This window comes from Centruroides sculpturatus, unplaced genomic scaffold (genome assembly GCF_000671375.1).
Source record: "Centruroides sculpturatus isolate CEXI.00-Female unplaced genomic scaffold, Cexi_2.0 scaffold148, whole genome shotgun sequence".
Lineage (NCBI taxonomy): Eukaryota > Metazoa > Arthropoda > Arachnida > Scorpiones > Buthidae > Centruroides > Centruroides sculpturatus.
In genome coordinates, this window is record NW_019384359.1 from 537,181 (window position 1) to 558,042 (window position 20,862).

General features: G+C 28.1%; 1 protein-coding gene and 1 pseudogene across 1 annotated transcript in view; both read right to left on the reverse strand.

Annotated features, from left to right (window-relative positions):
* Positions 1–20,862, reverse strand: part of LOC111640315 (ubiquitin carboxyl-terminal hydrolase 19-like) — a 75,860-nt gene that overhangs the window by 28,042 nt on the left and 26,956 nt on the right. Inside the window, exons 13-18 of the mRNA XM_023386326.1 lie at positions 19,727–19,870; positions 16,152–16,542; positions 9,625–9,862; positions 9,432–9,532; positions 6,739–6,976; positions 6,546–6,646 (exon numbers count right to left, since the gene is read on the reverse strand). Of these exons, the coding sequence (XP_023242094.1) occupies positions 6,546–6,646; positions 6,739–6,976; positions 9,432–9,532; positions 9,625–9,862; positions 16,152–16,542; positions 19,727–19,870 (1,213 nt within the window). The remainder of the gene's footprint in view (positions 1–6,545; positions 6,647–6,738; positions 6,977–9,431; positions 9,533–9,624; positions 9,863–16,151; positions 16,543–19,726; positions 19,871–20,862) is intronic.
* Positions 469–1,956, reverse strand: LOC111640481 (annotated as a pseudogene).

Here is a 20,862-nt window from a genome sequence, read left to right on the forward strand (position 1 = left end):
ATGATACTAGTTGATCAGTATTGATTTCAAAGTCACATTAAACAAATCAAAATAAGTTAGTTGCCAAAAATGTTCATACAAAAATAAGTAGAAAAAATTTCTGGAATGTAAATTCTTTATAGAGTAATCACCAGATCACAACATGTATACATTCTTTGCAAGTATATGTTTCTACAATTATTAGATTATATATATATATATATTAGGTTTTTTAATAGTAAATAAATTGTCTATTAATCAATCTTACATTACGTGTTTTGGAAACTGTTATAAATCTACATTTTAATACTAGTACCATCATGATATTATGCTTCTCTATTATAACATTATCTTATTCATTGTATTTTTTTACTTGAAATATCATATATTTAATTATTATAAAATGATTATGTAAGATTAGCTTGCATATATTAAGCAGAAAATATAATAATTATGTTAAACTGTTAAATATTAAAAATACTTGCACTATGAAACATTAAAATATTAGGAACTACTTATTTTGTAATATACTCCTCAAAAGTAAAATCGCAACACCATGAAGGAATGCACGTAGCCATATGCACATTGCAGGACTGATAGAGGTGACAGATATATGCAAATAATCAAAAGAACAAACAAAGATATGCAGCAAACACCTGTTTATTCAGTAATGATTATGGCCACCATAAATGGCTGTACAGGCAACTGTATGGTGAAGCATACTATAAATAAGGCAATTAATAATTGTCTGAGTGGACTTAGCTTGGCTGAAGTCAAGCTGTGTCGACTGCAATCGGTGGTCCCTGATGCACCTCATGTCAGATGAGATCCCACAAGTGTTCAATGAGAGAGAGAGATCCAGTGAGGCAGCCAGCCTGGGAAGGATGTGAATACCATTCAGGCTGGTGAGAGTTTGCCATGTGATGTGCAATTAGGCATCACATGGCAAACTCTGGAACACTGTTGGGTGTGACCTTCACCAGTGGCCAAACTACAGGCCCCACAATTTGTGTGACATAATGGTCCACTGTCAGAGTATCGAAAATGTGTACCAGGACTGTCTGCTGATTGAACATGATGTCTCTCCAAACCATGATGCCCAATATGGAACCAGTGTAAAGCTCAGTGAAAAGGACTGGTATGTAGCATTTCCTAGGATACTGCCACATCTGTCAATCCTCCACAGACAGAAGTGGGATTCATCCATAAATAATACTTGATACCATTCAGTGGTCCAGTTGCAATGACAATGATACCATGCTAGATGTGCAGCCCTGAGACAAGTGGTTAATGGCATTTCTGTTGCTGGTTGCCATGTGTGCAGCCTGACTTCATGCAACATGTCACTAATGGTTTGGGTGGACACAGATGCACTCATTAATGGTAACAGGAGGCTTCGGATGTCACATGCTGTAGAAAACAACTACCAATAGGCCATTTGGCAAATGTGCTGGTCTGTGCGCTCTGTTGTGCACTAGTGTGATCTACTGCCTCTTTGGCATGTTTACAGATGTTCCTGCATCCATTGTGTCACTCACTGCTGAATAGTTCTCACAGTGTTCCAAACACATTTGGCAATTGCACACATCAACAAACTGAGGTTGTGCAGTTCTAGGATATGTTCTTGTTTCCCAGCCATTAACTTGTGGTATTCAGCTCACTGTCATCTTCAAGGCATATTTTACCCTTCTTCAAAAGTTTGGATCCTTGAACTATTGCTGGTAGCATTTATGGCCTGAGTTGGCTGCTGATCTTTATAGCCCAAAGCTGGGTACCACATGACCCAATGTATACACAAGCTTAATCACTTGCATATCTTTGTCAACTCTACTAGTCCTGCAATTTGCATGTGGCTGTGTATGCACATCCTTTGTGGGTTTCAATTTCACTTTTGAGGAGTGTATAACATTATAATAAATATGAAGAATAAAAAATAATTGCTGTTATTTTTAATAATCTACTTATTTTAAATCTTGATTAAATACTAAATTATTTAATCAAGATTAAAATTGTAATTTTGATGCTAAAAAAATGTATAAAAATTTTTATTATATATTTTACATTACTTAAAAGGAATTTTAATCAGCATGAAAATGTTTTGAAAATAATCCTATATATTACTAGCAGATGAGTCCAGTGTTGCTCGGACAAAAAGTAATGATAGCAAAGATTAAGATTATTAGATTATAGCCAATCTTACCCGTTTTCACCATGTGCAAGAATTAGGTTCCCCTCTTCCGAGACTAATTAGAAAATTTTTAGATATCTGCTTACCACACTGGGATAATGATAATTAAGACTCACTGCAACCACTAACTGGTGCATTGTACCACTAAGTGATGAATAATAAATGTTTTTGTAACTCTTTCTGGGTTCTTTTTCAGGTTTACTAAATTTGAAAAATAAGCTGGATCTTCTTAGTGTACATTCTCTTGATGTACCCTAACTGTATACTAGATTTCAACTTTCAACTTCTGACTGTTTGGGCTCTGCACTTATTATTATTATTATATTATCATCATTATCAACCCATCTCGATTATATTATAACATTGACATTTTTTAAGCAAACCTAAGTAAAGTGGATTTTTCTGCAATAACTATATTTATTTTAATTTCAAAATAAAAATAAGACATTACCTCATTAACTTAAAGTTTAAGAATTAAAAAAAATCCCAACTTCAAGTTAACAAGCTTAATACCCAATTTTCTCATATTTTTCTGTCTGTAAATTTTTCATTACTACGCTGTTTCTTGAGAATCTGTTCACAGAATTATTAAAAAATTATATACAGTTTATAACACTTTTGAATGCATTGTTAATACACCCTCTTGTGTTCCAATCAGAATGCCAGTAACATACTGCATCAGTAAAAGTATGTTGATGCAAGGTTGTAATGGAGTGGTGTTATGCTCTGCTTGGTGGTATAAAGTTTATTTATCTCAATTATCTGTATTCACATGGAATATAAGAGTAAATCAAAATCACAAACCTATAGTGTAACCTGTAGAAACTAAGTTTAAGTTAAAAGTATCAATAATTTCAATTTAACAAGACTGTATTAAATCAAAAACCCTTATTTACTGTACCTGGGACCTGTAGACAGCTTTGAGTTAATGCAATTCAATTTAGCATGTAAAAATTATAATAAAAATGCAGTCCAATCACAAATACAATCATTTTTATACCTATTACTTTCATTATCATCAAAATGTGTGTATGCACTTGATATTATAATATTTTATTACTTATTAAATATTTTGCAGCAATCATTTTTAAATTAATTTAAAATGTTTCCAGATAGTTCAAATTTTGACTTTAATATAATCTGTGTTATATCAACATATAAAAAATTTCTATCATTAGACGTAGTGCATAATTTGATTCTTTGCTACAGACCAATAATAAATTTTACATCAACAGTTTTAATTATTAACGAGTAATTGATAGTTTGTATAATAAAATTATTCTATTAAATAAAAACTAAGAAGTTTCTTAAAAATTTGCATCTTTAATATTTTTTCCATGAATTAGTCTTGAAACCCTAATTTCAAGTCTTAGTTTTCAAAAAGCAATTAAAATCACATTATCCACGATACAAATTTTTTTTAAAGTACTTTCACTTTCAACAAGAAAAACTTCATCAATTAATATTTGAGACAAAAAAAAATTGAACAAAGGAGTTCATAAGATAACTTAAATTTTAAAAAAATTAAAATAAAACACTTGTAAAAATAGTATTGGTTGTTGTTTAAACTTATAAAAATGCTGGAGCGAACTATACTTTCCATAAACTATATAGTTTATGGAAATATTGTTAAAAAACAACGTGGCTAAACTACCTTGGGTTTACCTTATTAGATTTGCCAAAAAGATTACATGCAAAGATAAATTTTACTTACAACAACTGAGAGTGCTAATGGGATCATCATTACTAGCAATCTTGACCAAAATAGTTATGAAACAATTAGAAGAAATAGTTTTTCATAGTCCCTTACCATTTAATATCCTGCATTCTTATACAAGTACATAGAAGACATATTAAGATAAAAATATGAAAGGGCTGATTTTAATATCTTTTTTAAGCCATATCATTATCATCTTCCCATCTATAAGATTTTTCTAGAAACACAGGACAGCATGATGGTTGCTTTCCTTGATCTAGTGATATTTTACCTCAATAATATATTTGTCCGTGTACTACACAAACAACATACTCCCAATTTTCCTTATCAGCATTCATGTTGCATATATAAAGGGCATACACTTATTCTTCACCTAAAGCTGTATAGCTAAACACCAACCAAATGCCGAAAATCTATCGGGCTAGTTTAAGGCTAATTACTAAATGAATTACGTAACCAAATCATTTAGTAATTAGCCTTAAACCAGCCCAATAGATTTTCGGCATTCACTTGGTGTTTAGCTATATTATATACCGGGTTTAGCAATGTTTGTATAGAGCTGTATTACAACAAGAGAGAAATAATTAGGAATTCTACACACAATAGTGGTTTTTCTGCATCAAAATTTAAATATTTAAACAACAATGTTATTAAACATCAATTATATCCTCTGACTACTCTAGAACCAAATAGAAAATTCTTTGCAGGAAACATGGCACCTAAATTATTAAAATTATGTAAAAAATATGCCTTGCCAGTTACTGATAACAATCCAGCATACTATGTGTAGATTGTAATGATAGCAATAAACAGTACAAGAGGAGAGAGCAGAAGTATATGTCATATCACTAGAAAAACTGGGAAGCAGAACCTTACTTTATATTGCTGCAACACAGGAATTTATTTAAGTGCATTACAGAATACCAAAGGGATGAAAAATGCCAGAGATCAACAATAGCTCTGGCCACACTAATCATAGAAAACAGTTATGAATCAAAGTGGGACAAGATAAAATTATTGCTAAGACTAAGACATCAAAAAGTTTTATTCAAGGCAGAAGTCAAGACTAACAATAGATGCAATATTTCTACATTAAAACTTGCATCTATAAGGAATTATGCTATTTTTTGTCAGAGGGAAATATAGTTCTCCAAATGCTTTTATAAGATGAAACAAATCAATTGCTAGTTTTACAAATGTTTCGTTTTAGTTTTTTTTAAATTTATTTTAAATTATCTTCAAATGCAATCATTTGATTTTATTTTTTGTTCCAAACATTAACTGATAAAGTTTTTCTTGTCAAAAATGAAATTACTTTTATTAAAAGTAAATTTATATCATGGATAATGTGATCGTACTTCCTTTTTGATTAATTAATTATTTTCCATGAGTAAGAAAGTTATCTCAACTGGGTTAACTAAATAAACTATTTATAACCATTTTTTATACTGTTAACAATAATTTTAATAAGCTTTCAATAATTATTTACTTACAATTTATTGGTAATGTATCGTTAATCTGGTATTTATCAACTTTAATTGGAAAGTTACTAATTAATTACAAAAATTTCTTACAATAAAATTAGATAACAAAATATTTCTAATTAAATTTAAATTTTAAAAAGTGTTGTTTTCATGTAAAAGGAAGAAGACTTCCATTATTGTGATGACATTGCCTTGTAATATTTAAAAAATAAAGAATAAATAATTACAATGAATAAAAAACACCATAAGTATGGCTAAGAAAGTTAGCTGTAAATTTAAAACTTCTATAAAGAGATTTTTGAAATAATTTATGAATTTGATCTAAATGTTTTTCTTTTTGAAAAAGTATGATATTTTCATAAAAGTTTGTAAAATTAAATTTATCAGACAAATCTCATTTTTACTTTCTTAGCTCTGTTATATATAACAGAGCCAGGAAACTGATAAAGTATGGTGATCAGTCAAAAAAATGATCCCCAAAGATTTTTAATTTTTGGACTCAGAACCTTGATACATCAAGAAATGCAAATAAATTCAGAGGTGTTTTTCTGTATGTATGGACATTAGTGTGTGGATGTGGGGCATAATTTTGTTCACCCTCTTTGAAGCTTAATAACTACTGTGCTTTTTGTCAAAAATTTCTGGAATTTTTCAAGAAATTGTTTGTGTATTAGAGAGATTGATGCTATTAAATTTTTGTGGTTAAAGATTGAAGGGGTGAAGAGATAAAGAGAAATAGGATTGGACTTAAATGACAATTTTACTTGTTATTGACATTTACAATTTTTTATAAAATCCATTGCTAGCCTCGAAATTAAGCTTTTTGCTACTTTATAATAATTAAAAATATAAAAAGTTTTTTAAATAAAATATCATAACAGATGGTGCCACAAAATGTTAACAGATGTGCCATAAAATGTTTCTGAGAAAGTTAAGCAACTCATTGCTGAGTTTTTTAAACTTAATTTCATATGATGAAATATAAAGTAACTTCTAATATGAAATCAAACAATATAGTATTTAATATCAAATAAGCCATGTTAATTTTGTATTGAATTTTTACTATTACTCATAGATTATTCACCATAGTAATATGTAATGATCAAATTCACCAACTTAACTAAATTTCATATGTTTAAAAGTTTATAAATATTTTAGCATTGAAAATATTTCTTACCAATTCTTTTGATTGCACAAGTACATAACTTTGCTTTTTTTCATTATTTTTCCAATCCATTGCTAAGTAATCATATCCTGAAATATCAAGTGGTTCTTCTCCTATAAAGTAAAAAAGTTCATTTCATTTTTAATATATCATCTTGTATTAATAATCAAATAAGTAGAATTATCTTAATAAAATAATAATTTACCTTTATCTCTAAATCTTTCACCATCTGCACCAGCTAATGTTTGACCAAACTGATTAACTGGATGAATATTAAATAAGGGAGGTGTTATACTAATATTATCTTGCTGTTTACCAAAAACTACTCTTATGAGTGGTTCATTTTTTGATTCTAATTCTGAAACATTACTTATATTATTTAAACTGTTATCATCATCTTTAGAAAATTCAGAGACGTGATCCTTTTCATCATCTATTTCTTTCTAAAAGAAATTAAATAAAGATTTATTTACCAAAATCTTCCATATACAAAAAAAAATTAATTTACATACACACATACAGGGTGTTCAGAAAGTCTCTGTGTACTTATATATTTATTAAAAGACATGTTTCAAAGTAGAATACAGGAGGTAAATATGAATGACAATTATAAACAATGTTGAAGGACAACTGTTAGCATCAATACAGGCTTGGATCCTTCTTATTTTTTATAAACATCACTATCAATTGCTCACTTGAAATACTGAATGAATGCTGTTATTGCTGCTTTCAAGTCCCAGCATGCACAGATGATTGCGATACACTGCAGATTTTGTTGCTTCCCATAGATAAAAATCTGGTGGATTTATTGTAGATCTAGATCTGATGAACGTGAGGGTCACATGTCTGGAAATAATGCTAAATATGATTAGAAAAGTGCACAGCGACTTTCCAAACACCCTGTATATATATTCTACATAACATCAATAGTACTTAAAAAATAAAAGAAAAATCAGCTTCAAATAATACATGAATTCATATATATGTGTGTAAAAGAAAATATTTTTAAGGATAAAGGTGGAGAATAATATATTAAAGTGAATAAGGAAGATTTAAAAAATAATAATAATATGAAGTGATATAAAAAAATAGCAAATAAAGTTTTGAAACAAATAATAAAAGTACATACATCTATGTATCAAGGCCCTTCAATAATAATAACTGTGTGTGCATACTAAATACTTTTATACCTTAATCTAAGATTGCCTGACTTATTGACGGACAATGGAATCTCAAGCCAATTAACTTGCTCCAAGTAACAATGTAGAGGTAAAGAGTAAAGATTATCTAAACAGAAGAAACAATGAAAAGAAAATGAATGGAAAGAGGAAAATTTAAAAAACATTCTTAGCTTAATTTATGAACAATTAGCAGCTTTCAAATTCACTGTTAATAACTCATTGTCAAATTGCCCTACATTGGAAACAACAGATTTAGACACTAAAAAATAGCAGAGTATATATTATATGTTTTGATAATAAAATGCATTCTATTTAATCACAGTGATTATTTTTCTTAATATATTAATTGTTTATTTAAATAATNCTATCTATCAATTTTCAAGTTAGTTATTAACTTTCCTAAACTTATTATTACACATTAGTTTAAATGTTTTTAAAAACTAGTCTATCTTCTAATTTATCATAAAACATAAAACAAATAATTTATTTGATCAAACTTTTCTTATTAAGAATGAGAAGAAATAACATAAGCTATTGCATGTTACAAAGTAAGTAAATGCATTTAAAATAAATAAAATAAAATGATTTAATTTCTAATTATTGATCTTAGAACAACATGACAGTCTATCTGGTTAATTTTAGCAGATAGACTGTCATGTTGAGTGAAAACTGATTTTCAAATAAACAAATCATATTAGACACAAGACATCAAACTGTTCGCATTTTGTGTTTATTTGACATAATCCAACTATATGAAGTTGGTTGTTCATTCTTTTTACCTCTGTGTCCTTATTCTTGTAAATTTCTGTGTATATCCTGTCTATTTGGTGATTAAATTGTTTTTCTTTTTGAAAAAGTATGATATTTTCATAAGAAAATAGTATATTTTAAAAAATCAACAAGTTTGTAAAATTAAATTTATCAGACAAATCTCATTTTTACTTTCTTAGCTCTGTTATATATAACAGAGCCAGGAAACTGATAAAGTATGGTGATCAGTCAAAAAAATGATCCCCACAGATTTTTAATTTTTGGACTCAGAACCTTGATACATCAAGAAATGCAAATAAATTCAGAGGTGTTTTTCTGTATGTATGGACATTAGAGTGTGTGGATGTGGGGCATAATTTTGTTCACCCTCTTTGAAGCTTAATAACTACTGTGCTTTTTGTCAAAAATTTCTGGAATTTTTCAAGAAATTGTTTGTGTATTAGAGAGATTGATGCTATTAAATTTTTGTGGTTAAAGATTGAAGGGGTGAAGAGATAAAGAGAAATAGGATTGGACTTAAATGACAATTTTACTTGTTATTGACATTTACAATTTTTTATAAAATCCATTGCTAGCCTCGAAATTAAGCTTTTTGCTACTTTATAATAATTAAAAATATAAAAAGTTTTTTAAATAAAATATCATAACAGATGGTGCCACAAAATGTTAACAGATGTGCCATAAAATGTTTCTGAGAAAGTTAAGCAACTCATTGCTGAGTTTTTTAAACTTAATTTCATATGATGAAATATAAAGTAACTTCTAATATGAAATCAAACAATATAGTATTTAATATCAAATAAGCCATGTTAATTTTGTATTGAATTTTTACTATTACTCATAGATTATTCACCATAGTAATATGTAATGATCAAATTCACCAACTTAACTAAATTTCATATGTTTAAAAGTTTATAAATATTTTAGCATTGAAAATATTTCTTACCAATTCTTTTGATTGCACAAGTACATAACTTTGCTTTTTTTCATTATTTTTCCAATCCATTGCTAAGTAATCATATCCTGAAATATCAAGTGGTTCTTCTCCTATAAAGTAAAAAAGTTCATTTCATTTTTAATATATCATCTTGTATTAATAATCAAATAAGTAGAATTATCTTAATAAAATAATAATTTACCTTTATCTCTAAATCTTTCACCATCTGCACCAGCTAATGTTTGACCAAACTGATTAACTGGATGAATATTAAATAAGGGAGGTGTTGTACTAATATTATCTTGCTGTTTACCAAAAACTACTCTTATGAGTGGTTCATTTTTTGATTCTAATTCTGAAACATTACTTATATTATTTAAACTGTTATCATCATCTTTAGAAAATTCAGAGACGTGATCCTTTTCATCATCTATTTCTTTCTAAAAGAAATTAAATAAAGATTTATTTACCAAAATCTTCCATATACAAAAAAAAATTAATTTACATACACACATACAGGGTGTTCAGAAAGTCTCTGTGTACTTATATATTTATTAAAAGACATGTTTCAAAGTAGAATACAGGAGGTAAATATGAATGACAATTATAAACAATGTTGAAGGACAACTGTTAGCATCAATACAGGCTTGGATCCTTCTTATTTTTTATAAACATCACTATCAATTGCTCACTTGAAATACTGAATGAATGCTGTTATTGCTGCTTTCAAGTCCCAGCATGCACAGATGATTGCGATACACTGCAGATTTTGTTGCTTCCCATAGATAAAAATCTGGTGGATTTATTGTAGATCTAGATCTGATGAACGTGAGGGTCACATGTCTGGAAATAATGCTAAATATGATTAGAAAAGTGCACAGCGACTTTCCAAACACCCTGTATATATATTCTACATAACATCAATAGTACTTAAAAAATAAAAGAAAAATATGAAATATGGAATATTAATAATAGAATTTTATTTAAAAAATTAGTTTATATAACAATTGCATTATGAAAACTAAAAATATTTAAACAGATTTTGTAAAGCATTAACTTCTGTTTAACTTTTCAATTTTTATATAATTATCAACTTTTTAGACTTCATAATTTATTAAAATAACTAAGAATGAACAAAAATAATAGTAAATGTTAACCGTTTTAATGATATATTAAAAACATATTTATTAATAAGCTGTAGTTTAAAAATAGTAAAGCAATCAGAGTATTTAAGTATACAGTAGTGTAAGTTCATATATTTCTACCTAGTTTCAATAATTTAAGCTAAAATTAAATACTTTAAGTATTTAATTTTAATTTCTAATTCATTAAGAATAAGTTAAACTTATATTTAATGAATAAAAACTTTTTTAAAAAAATCTATTTTTAGGCATATCATCACTCTATCTATCAATTTTCAAGTTAGTTATTAACTTTCCTAAACTTATTATTACACATTAGTTTAAATGTTTTTAAAAACTAGTCTATCTTCTAATTTATCATAAAACATAAAACAAATAATTTATTTGATCAAACTTTTCTTATTAAGAATGAGAAGAAATAACATAAGCTATTGCATGTTACAAAGTAAGTAAATGCATTTAAAATAAATAAAATAAAATGATTTAATTTCTAATTATTGATCTTAGAACAACATGACAGTCTATCTGGTTAATTTTAGCAGATAGACTGTCATGTTGAGTGAAAACTGATTTTCAAATAAACAAATCATATTAGACACAAGACATCAAACTGTTCGCATTTTGTGTTTATTTGACATAATCCAACTATATGAAGTTGGTTGTTCATTCTTTTTACCTCTGTGTCCTTATTCTTGTAAATTTCTGTGTATATCCTGTCTATTTGGACGTTATTTATTAATAGAATTTGGGGGGGCGCTTGTGACGTTCGTCAGTGTTGGTGAGTTTTTGTGAGAGCTGTTTTTTTTTTTCGAAGTATAGCGCTTTGGATATGTTTGTTTCTACAAAGAGTGTGATTCTTTACTTTGGTTTCACTAAAGTTTTTGATATATATTTATTATTACGTGTTTTATTAATAATTGGAGGTATTGAGTCTAACCCTGGACCGATGTCTCGCACTCCACCTTCCTCCCCTCTTTCAAAGTCGTCCATTTCTGCTGTTGGAAAACGTCAAAGATCTCCTAGTGAACCGACTCTGAAATCTCAGCGACTGGAATCTTTTTTTCCTCCTTTGACTCCTTCTCCAAATGTACCCCAAAATTTATTTTCTTTTTTAGAGGAAAAATTTGATACCATCTTGACTAAACTTGAAGATTTATCTACTAAATTTGAATGGCTGGCAAATTTGCATAAAGATTTTGAACAACGTCTCCTTAATGTAGAAAAAAAGGTAGAGGAAATTTCTAACTTAAATACCTCATATACTGCTTCGACCTCCTATTTTTTATATCTCTTAGATTCATCGATAAATGAACAGCAGAGAAATAATATTGTTATTGCTGGATTAGATGGAAACTCGTCTGAAGTTGTGTCTTTGGCTTCCGACATTTTGTCGTCTATTAAAAGACCTAGTGGTGATTCAATTCTGGTGAAAGATCTTAAAATAATTTCAAAAAATAATTTGGTGGTGGCAAAACTTGATACTGTCTCCGATAAAAAACTTATCTACCGGAATGTTCACAATATTCAGAAAAGGGAAGGATGTTCTAAGGTAAAGTTTTTTGATGATCTGCACTGGAGATCGAGGATTAGGAGGAAAAATCTTTTTCCTTTTTATCAAGAGGCTAAGAAGACCGGAAAAGATGCGTTTATGAGAGCTGATTGCCTAACAATTAATGGAGAAAACTTTACGTTTGATTTATTAAGTAATAAGCTGATGAAGATTGAACCTTTTTTATCACTAGGGAAATCGTCGGATCGTCGAATGGACGAGAATTAAAAAATTCAACTGTTATTCCTTATTCAGAGGGTTTCTATATGTTAAAGATATTATCATGGAACAGTCAGGGTTCATTGTTTGCTAACTTTTCTGACAAAAGTTTTGTTGATTTTATATTATCATATCATATTGTTGGCATAACTGAAACATGGATGATATTTTCGTTGAAAACCCTTCTTTCATCACTGGACTCTCAATTCTATTTCATTGAAATGTTAGCTCATAAACTTGAGGGACCTGGAAGACCATCTGGAGGTTTGTTTTTAGTGGTGTCTCGGAAACTTGGTGAGTTAGAAATTTGTCATCTCTCTGATAACTTTATTATAGCTAAACTTACATTTGATAAACATCTGTTTAGAGATCGTCCTGGGCTCTTAATTGTTCTGGTTTATATATCTATTCATAAATACGATTCATTGATTGAGTATCTTGATAGACTGATTCTGGATCTTAAAGATGTTGATGATATTTTGATTCTCGGTGATTCCAACGCTAGAATTGCTTCCGAATTAGATACACTATATTTAGGTTCTAATAGAAATTTTTATAATACTAGAAAATCTAAAGATAAGATTTTTAACTATAGAGGAAAAGGATTTTTGAACTTGATCAAATCTTATGGTATGATTTTATTGAATGGTCGATTCGTTACTGATTTCCCTGCTAATTTTACATTTATTTCCTCTTTGGGTGCATCAGTTATTGATTTGATAGCTACAAATCCTGAATTAGTTGATAACTTGGTCGACTTTAAAGTTTTGAATAAATTTGATTCTGATCATCTTCCTATTTCCATTGAGTTCAGGTTTGATTCTCTTCCTTTCAGCAATGAATTGCCTACTGAAATATGTCGTTATGTGTGGAGATCTTCATGTTTGGACAAGTATTTGTATAGTGTCACTCAGCGATATGCAGAAATTAAAGGCGGATTTTTTCTGGATTCTTTTTCTTTTTATTCGTCTTTTGTTGACGCGATTCTTGAGTCTGTAATTCAAAGTAATATGTATGTCAAATATGACTGCTCAAGAAAATTTGTAAAGTCTTGGTTTGATATTGATTGCCTACGATTGAAGAGAGAGAAGAATCGTGCTCTACGTTTATTTCGGCGATCAAGAAGTAAACAACAATTTATTATTTATTCTAATTTGGAAAAAACTTTTAAATCTCTCTGTAAAGCCAAAAAGAAACTATTTTGGAATAAGATTAATTTTCAATTATCATATATTAAAAACTCTGCTGAATTTTGGAAAATTGTTAATAAATTTAGAAACGGCAAAGTTGTGTATAATAACATTTCTATTTCTGATTGGTCGGTTTATTTGAAAACTTTTTTTTCTGGGCCATCTTTAGCTGTACTATCTATTTGTACTAATGATAATACGGATCCATTACTCGATGAAAATTTTTCATTTGATGAATTACAATTTGTAGTAAAATCTCTAAAAAATAACAAAGCCCCTGGATTAGATGCTGTAAAGGCTGAGATGATTAAATTCCTTCCGATTAATATTTTAAATGATTTGCTATCTTTATTTAATAATTTTAAAACTAATTACTCTTTTCCTATTACTTGGAAAAATGTTTGTTTAAAAATGATATATAAGAAGGGTAATCGGTTTGATCCTTTGAATTATCGTCCGATATCGTTAATTAGTGTAATTAGAAAAATTTTTTCTACGTTATTGGCTAATCGTTTGCGACTCTGGCTTGAGCGGTCTCATACTATTTCTATCGGTCAAGGTGCTTTTGTAGTGAATAGAGGTGTTGGCTATAATTTATTTATATTTCTTGGAATTTTGCAATTAATTTTGACTAAGAAGCGGAGGAAACTATACGTTGGATTTATTGATTTGTCAAAGGCGTTTGATGCAATAGACCATGATATTTTATGGTCGAAGCTTTCTCGGATAGGTATATCATCATCTTTTATTAATCTTATAAGACAATTGTTTTCGAACACCACTTATCAAATTGAAGTTAATCGTTGTTTTTCGGAGACGGTAACTGCTAATAAAGGTCTTCCACAGGGTGAACCACTTAGTCCTATTTTATTTAATTTATTTGTTAACGATCTTCCGGAATTTTTTTGTAATCATAACACTATGGGTATATCCATATCATCGGAGATAGAATTGAATTGTCTTTTGTTTGCTGATGATATTGTAATATTTTCGTATTCACCTATTGGTCTTCAGAAAAAACTTGATCTTCTACAAGACTACTGTAAATCTAATAAACTATTTATTAATGAGATTAAATCTAAAGTAATGGTTTTTCGGAGAGGAGGTAGACTGGGAAAGGCTGATAAATTCTATTTATCTAACTCTGAGTTGGAGATTGTTTCGTCCTATAAATATCTGGGTATTTATTTTACTCCACAGGGTTCATTTTCTTTTCACCTAGACAAACTGTTTTTGAAATATAAACTTCAGCTTTCTAATTTAATAAAGCTTATGGTAAGAATGAAACAGTCTTCCATTAAGTCGTATTACCGATTGTTTGATTCCTTGATACGTTCAAGTATAGGCTATATGTTCCCTATTTGGGGATCATCTTTCGTTGATAAATTGGAGAAGACGCAATTGAGATTTATTAGATCGATATTTCATATTAATCGTTCGGTGCCTGGACCTGTCTTAAGATTTGAACTGGGTCGTCCACCAATGGCTATACGTTTAACAATGATCATTTTTAGATATTGGAGTAAAATTTTGGAGTTACCAGACTATGATCCTAGAAAGTTGATCTATAACAAGTTGAAATTAATAGATGGAAATTCTTCGTTTAAAACTTGGTCCTCGTCAGTTGAAGGCTTATTGAATGATTTAGGTTACTCTACTGATTATTATGCTCAAATTTCTGATAAAAAACTTTTTCTGGCTGAAATGTCTCAGTCATTAAGGGATAAATATTGGACCCAAGACATTCATTATATTGAGCAAAAGTGTAGGTTTCTTGAGACTTCCTTTGTATCTCCATGGACACCTCGATATTATTTATTATCAAATTTAAAATATAATATTAAATCTTTAATAATTCAGTTACGTCTCAACGACTATACTATTGTATTAAATAGGCGCAGAATGAATATATCTGCCCATTCTAACTGTCCATTATGTAATAGACTTTGTGAAAGTATTAAAAACCATTTATTTGTATCTTGCGAAATTACCGAGCATTTAAGAGATACTTTATTGACAACCGATTTTGATATGTTTTGCTTATATGACGACAATTTAAGTTCTGATATGTTATTTAAAGTTTATAAATTTTTCTGTTATTTATTAAATATGCTAACATAACTCATTATTAATTAAGCTTTATTGTTATTATCATTTATTGTTTGTGTTGTTGTTCTTTTTGAAACCATGTATAACAATCTTTGTATTATTAACGCTACACGATTTTGTAACCCCTTTGCAAAGGCGAAAGCCATAGCAAATAAATGTTGATTGATTGATTGATTGATTGATTAATAGAATTTACTATATTGGTGTAGTTTCCAATTAGCTAATAGAGAACTTAGTCAAAAGTCAAAACAAAATATTTTTATTTCACCAAGTAAAAATAAAGATATTTTGTTTTGACTTTAGATTAAGTTCTTCTCTATTTGCTAATCAGAAACTACACCAATATAATAAGTCCTATTAATAAACAAGGTCCATGTAGACAGGATATACATAGAAATTTAACAGATTTTTTTTCTTCATTTTATGAAAAAATATATTGAAGAAAAATGCTTTACTTAAATAATAAACATCCTTAATTCTAGAAACAAACTGATTTAAATATAAAATAAAAATAGCTAACCTCTTTTTCTATTGAATCTTCATTATTTCCAATTTCATATCTTTCAAAATTCATAAAGCCTGTCGAATTAACAGTATCAATAGAAACTGTTGATTCTTTATGAGGAGTGCTTTCTTCATCTCTTGTTGCACAGATTGTTAAATCATCAGAACTAAGAACAGAATCAGATTCTTGTGTAATATTATCACTTTCATTAAGAGATAATTCATTAGTTGAAGAAAAAATACAACTACTACGATTCAAAGTCGACAATCCAGAATCTAAACTACCATAGTCAGATTTTTTCATATTACTAGATTGTTCACTTAAGGAAGTGGTTGATGTACAAGTTGAACTTCCTTTATTAGAAGCAGGTAATTGCAATGGTGGTTGAAATACATCAACAGAATACCTAAATGTCAAAAATATATATTATTCACAATTTGTTTTTAAAATAAAAGAAGTTCTTTACAAATACATAACATAAGAGATACATGATTTGTTAATTGCAATATGAGGTTATTCAAATTTTTTTTAATGAGGTTATTCAACTTAAAATCTTTTTTTTTTAATTTTTTTACAATAATCATATAAAATATATTTCAAACAAATTTTTACTGTAATGTTTCATTGCATTTTCATATAAAACCTATTTATTTTTTTAGAAATAATAACATAATTAATATAACATATATAAATTAAAATTTATAAGATAAATAATATCATATAAATATATAAGAAATATAAGATAAATTAATTTTAAATAAAACTGATTTTCATTTTTGTATTTTACAACCTTTCTGTTGAATTAAGAAATGCAGTGGACAACCTTATTTTGATCAAGTCAGAATCAAGTCAAAGTAATCATAATAATCGATGATGACTATATATAAAGGTAGAAAATGAAAAACATTTCCTGTATAGTATCAAGTGATAGTAAAAAATTCATTTATTTTGAATGTCTGTAATGTCAACATAATATATCACTAATAAAGCATTCATATGAACATCATACGTTTGATTGATAATGTACTTTGTGTCATAAGACCTCCAGCATTTGCCACATTACGATAGTTATTGGAGGTTAGTTATGTTGACCTCAAAACTTTCATAGCCAGATCACTATTATCATTGTAGTCCCTTCTCCATTACAGCAGAACAGATTTCTTCTTCTGTAAGAAGTTCTTCAGTGCAGATGCCTTCATAAATTTTCATCCAAACATTAAAATCAGACACTTGACATTGTCAGGACTTAAAATCATTATTGTTTTCCTTCATTTCTTTTTCAGCTACATCTTCATTTGCAGCTTTAGTAAATTTAGTAAAACGGTTGAAAATTGAGGTTAGTTTAACTTCATTCCAGCTTCATTTAAGAAGGTGAAGAGCATCTAAAAGATTGGCCTTTTTAGACAGCGCTTCTGCATTCATTTTCATAATTTCAATGTCTTGGATTCAACCATCAGAACCTTCATAAACTTCAGAAGTCAACCATGCATTTGAAGGAATAATATGCTTTCATAGTTCCAATTATGCCCTAATCACAAAATTGAATGAGTAATGTGTATTGAGTGGCAAGTGTGTGATTTTTTTTTATGTGAGTTAAAGTGCTTGTCACTTGATATGGTGTAATTGTCAACAAATAGAAGGATTTTATGCTTAAGTTTTGGTCCCACTCCAGCAACCAGTCATTGCTATTAGAATAATAAGCAACTGCTAATGCTCTCACCTTCTTAAAACATCAAGGGTTTTTGCTGTTCTAATCACTAAGTTGTCCTCCACTCTCACCATACTTACACAACACATATGGTCTTTGGAAATCTTAGTCTCTTGCTCATTTTTTTTTGAATAAGTACTGTAATTATATTCAGGTATATCACAGAAATAAAGACCAGTTTTATCAGTGTTATAATCATTGTAAGGTGAAAATTGAGAAATTAATTGAAAGAGAGTTTGAATCTGTAAGACTTACTTTGAGTAAAAGGCTGGGACTAAAAATATGGTTCAAGTATCAAATTAAACCTCTTACCCTATAGATAATGCCACTGAAAAGAGATTTGAGAAAGGTGCAATAGTTCAGATGTGGCAGAGTGGCAAACATACAATTTTAAGTCTTTGGAACAAACATGTTGGGTGCTTGTGCACCATCTAATGGTTTAGTTTTTTTTTTTTACTGTTAGAATACCTCTTGCTCACTCCCTACTGTAAATTCCTGCTTTCTTTAATTAAAAGACTTTTTGCATTATTTTTTAACATTTATAAATTAAAATACTTAAACTAATACTTATTCTATTTATATAATAAAATAAAATTAAGAATAATTTTTATTTTTGAACTAAACCATTTTAATTTTGTAGAATCTATAATAAAAAGAATCATGTATTAGTAAAATAAATGCATGTACTTTCCAACAGTGAAAAAGACAATAAAAGTCTTTTAAATAAATTACTTTTGTCAATATTGACCACAGTGCCATCTACCAAATTTTAGTGCCAATCTCTTTTTATTTTGCTGTTACTCCATGATAATACCAAATTGTGATTCTGACTGTCCAATTTGTTACTTAGTGCCAATTAATGGATTTCTCAACAAACCTACCAACAAAAAGAAGAGTAAATTTGAACATTTGATGTTGATGTCTAAGAGTTTTATTTGCAAAGCCCAGGACAAGGGCCTTGCCATGAGGAAAGCTGCCACTATTGTCACCATTAATCCAAAGCCCCAGCCGATAAAGTTGGTTGGCCTTAATGCTAAATCTACCACCTAGATGCAGAATTGAAAGAAACCATTGAGAGAATTCAAATGAAATCCCCAAACCTTTTAATTTTTCACCAAAATCAATTGAAGTTAAATATCTATTATCCAAAAAGCATTGACAATTTTATAAGAACAATATTTAAATGCATAAAACTGGAAAATAAATATCCAATATATTCAAACACAATTTAGGAAGAATTTAAAAACAGTGATGATTATTATCAAAGCACATTACGATTTGATATTTTTTAAAAATATTATTTTATTTCAATTATTATTTGAGTGAAATTTCACCTATATGTAATTCATTTTATTGGGCTGCAATTTGAAAAAATTGTAGACCTATAAATTCCCACTGTCGTCTCTCTGTTAGTCCTTAATCTTGAGATCGAAGTTAGACAGATGAAAGTCGAGACCAGATATGGAAAGATTAGGAAAAGGAGGCTCCAAATAACTACATATGAACTTCTGATGCAAACTGAAAGTCACATTATTTCAATTCAAAAATTTTCCCCTAAAAGGAGTTAGATAATAGCACGACACTGTTGCTAACAGGAAAAGTATAATGTACAGGAGAACAAGACACGACTAATTTGAAGTGGAAAGCATATATTTTAAATTTAAAACATATGATTAAAAATTGCAGCCCAGCATTGCGACAATGTCACTATAAATAATATATAAATATGTTATCATCATCAATATACCACTTTTTAAAATTATCATACAGATTGTATCAAATTAGAGTTAATTAAACTATTATGTTAAACTGAAGAAATTTTAAAAGTTAATTCTTTAATTTAAATTATTAAATTAGAAATATAAATGAAAATAAAATTTACCTTGAAAATGCTTCCATTTGTTGACAGATCTTTGAAAAAGTTGCTTTAGATTTAGGTAGACTTATAATAAAAGGACAGCCAACAAATTCAGGTGTTAACTTGCAATGACTTTTATGTTGTACCCAATGATATTTCTGGCAAGTTCTTTAAAATTGTTATAAAAAATTATTTATTTCAGCATGAAAGTTAAAAAAAAATTTCTTGTAATTAACCAATCACTCATTATTACTATTAAACATAAGATTTATAATATTATATCTATATAAATTTTTATACAAAATAATTTAACAATTTAATGCTTTCAGTTCAATGCATAAACTTATCATTATAAATCTCGTATAGAATAATTCATTATATATCTTGAAGTAAAAAATAATTTGACAAACTTAACACATGAAAATATTTCTAAATATCTAAAAATCTCACAAATCTCAAATTACAAGTTATTAAATTTCATAATTGTATGTATTGAATATATGAATTTGAAATGTGGATTAAATTAAAATCCTAATTATATTCAAATAGACAAAAGAAAACATAATTAATTAACAAGTAACATAAATTATCTTATTTTTATACAAATTTTTATCTAAATATTATATTTATTGAATAATTTGAAATTTCTACTGATTTAATTGCAATATTTAGAAGTTTTATTGATGTTTAAATTGTAATATTTAAAATTCATCAGCAATTTTCAATGAAATAATTTTGTTTCTTGTATTTTTACAAATAGTAAAATCCTACTACACAATTTGTGAAATATCTACTGGATAAGTTATCTTTCTGTAGATTTTTATAAAAAAAATCTACTTTACAGAATTTTTTTACTTTTTACTGTAAAGTTTTACTGTAAAGTAGATTTTTATAAAAAAAAAATCTACTTTACATTTTACTTTAGATTTACTTAACTTTTTTACTTTACTTTAGATTTTATACTTTTTACTGTAAAGTAGATTTTTATAAAAAAAAAATCTACTTTACAGTAAAAAGTAAAAAAATCTACTTAAAAGTAAACCTACTTAAAAGTAAAGTAGATTTTTATAAAAAAAATCTACTTTACTTTTACATTTGTAAAAGTATAATATAATGCTATAATGCTGTAAAAGTATAATAATAATAAGTTGTTCATTCTT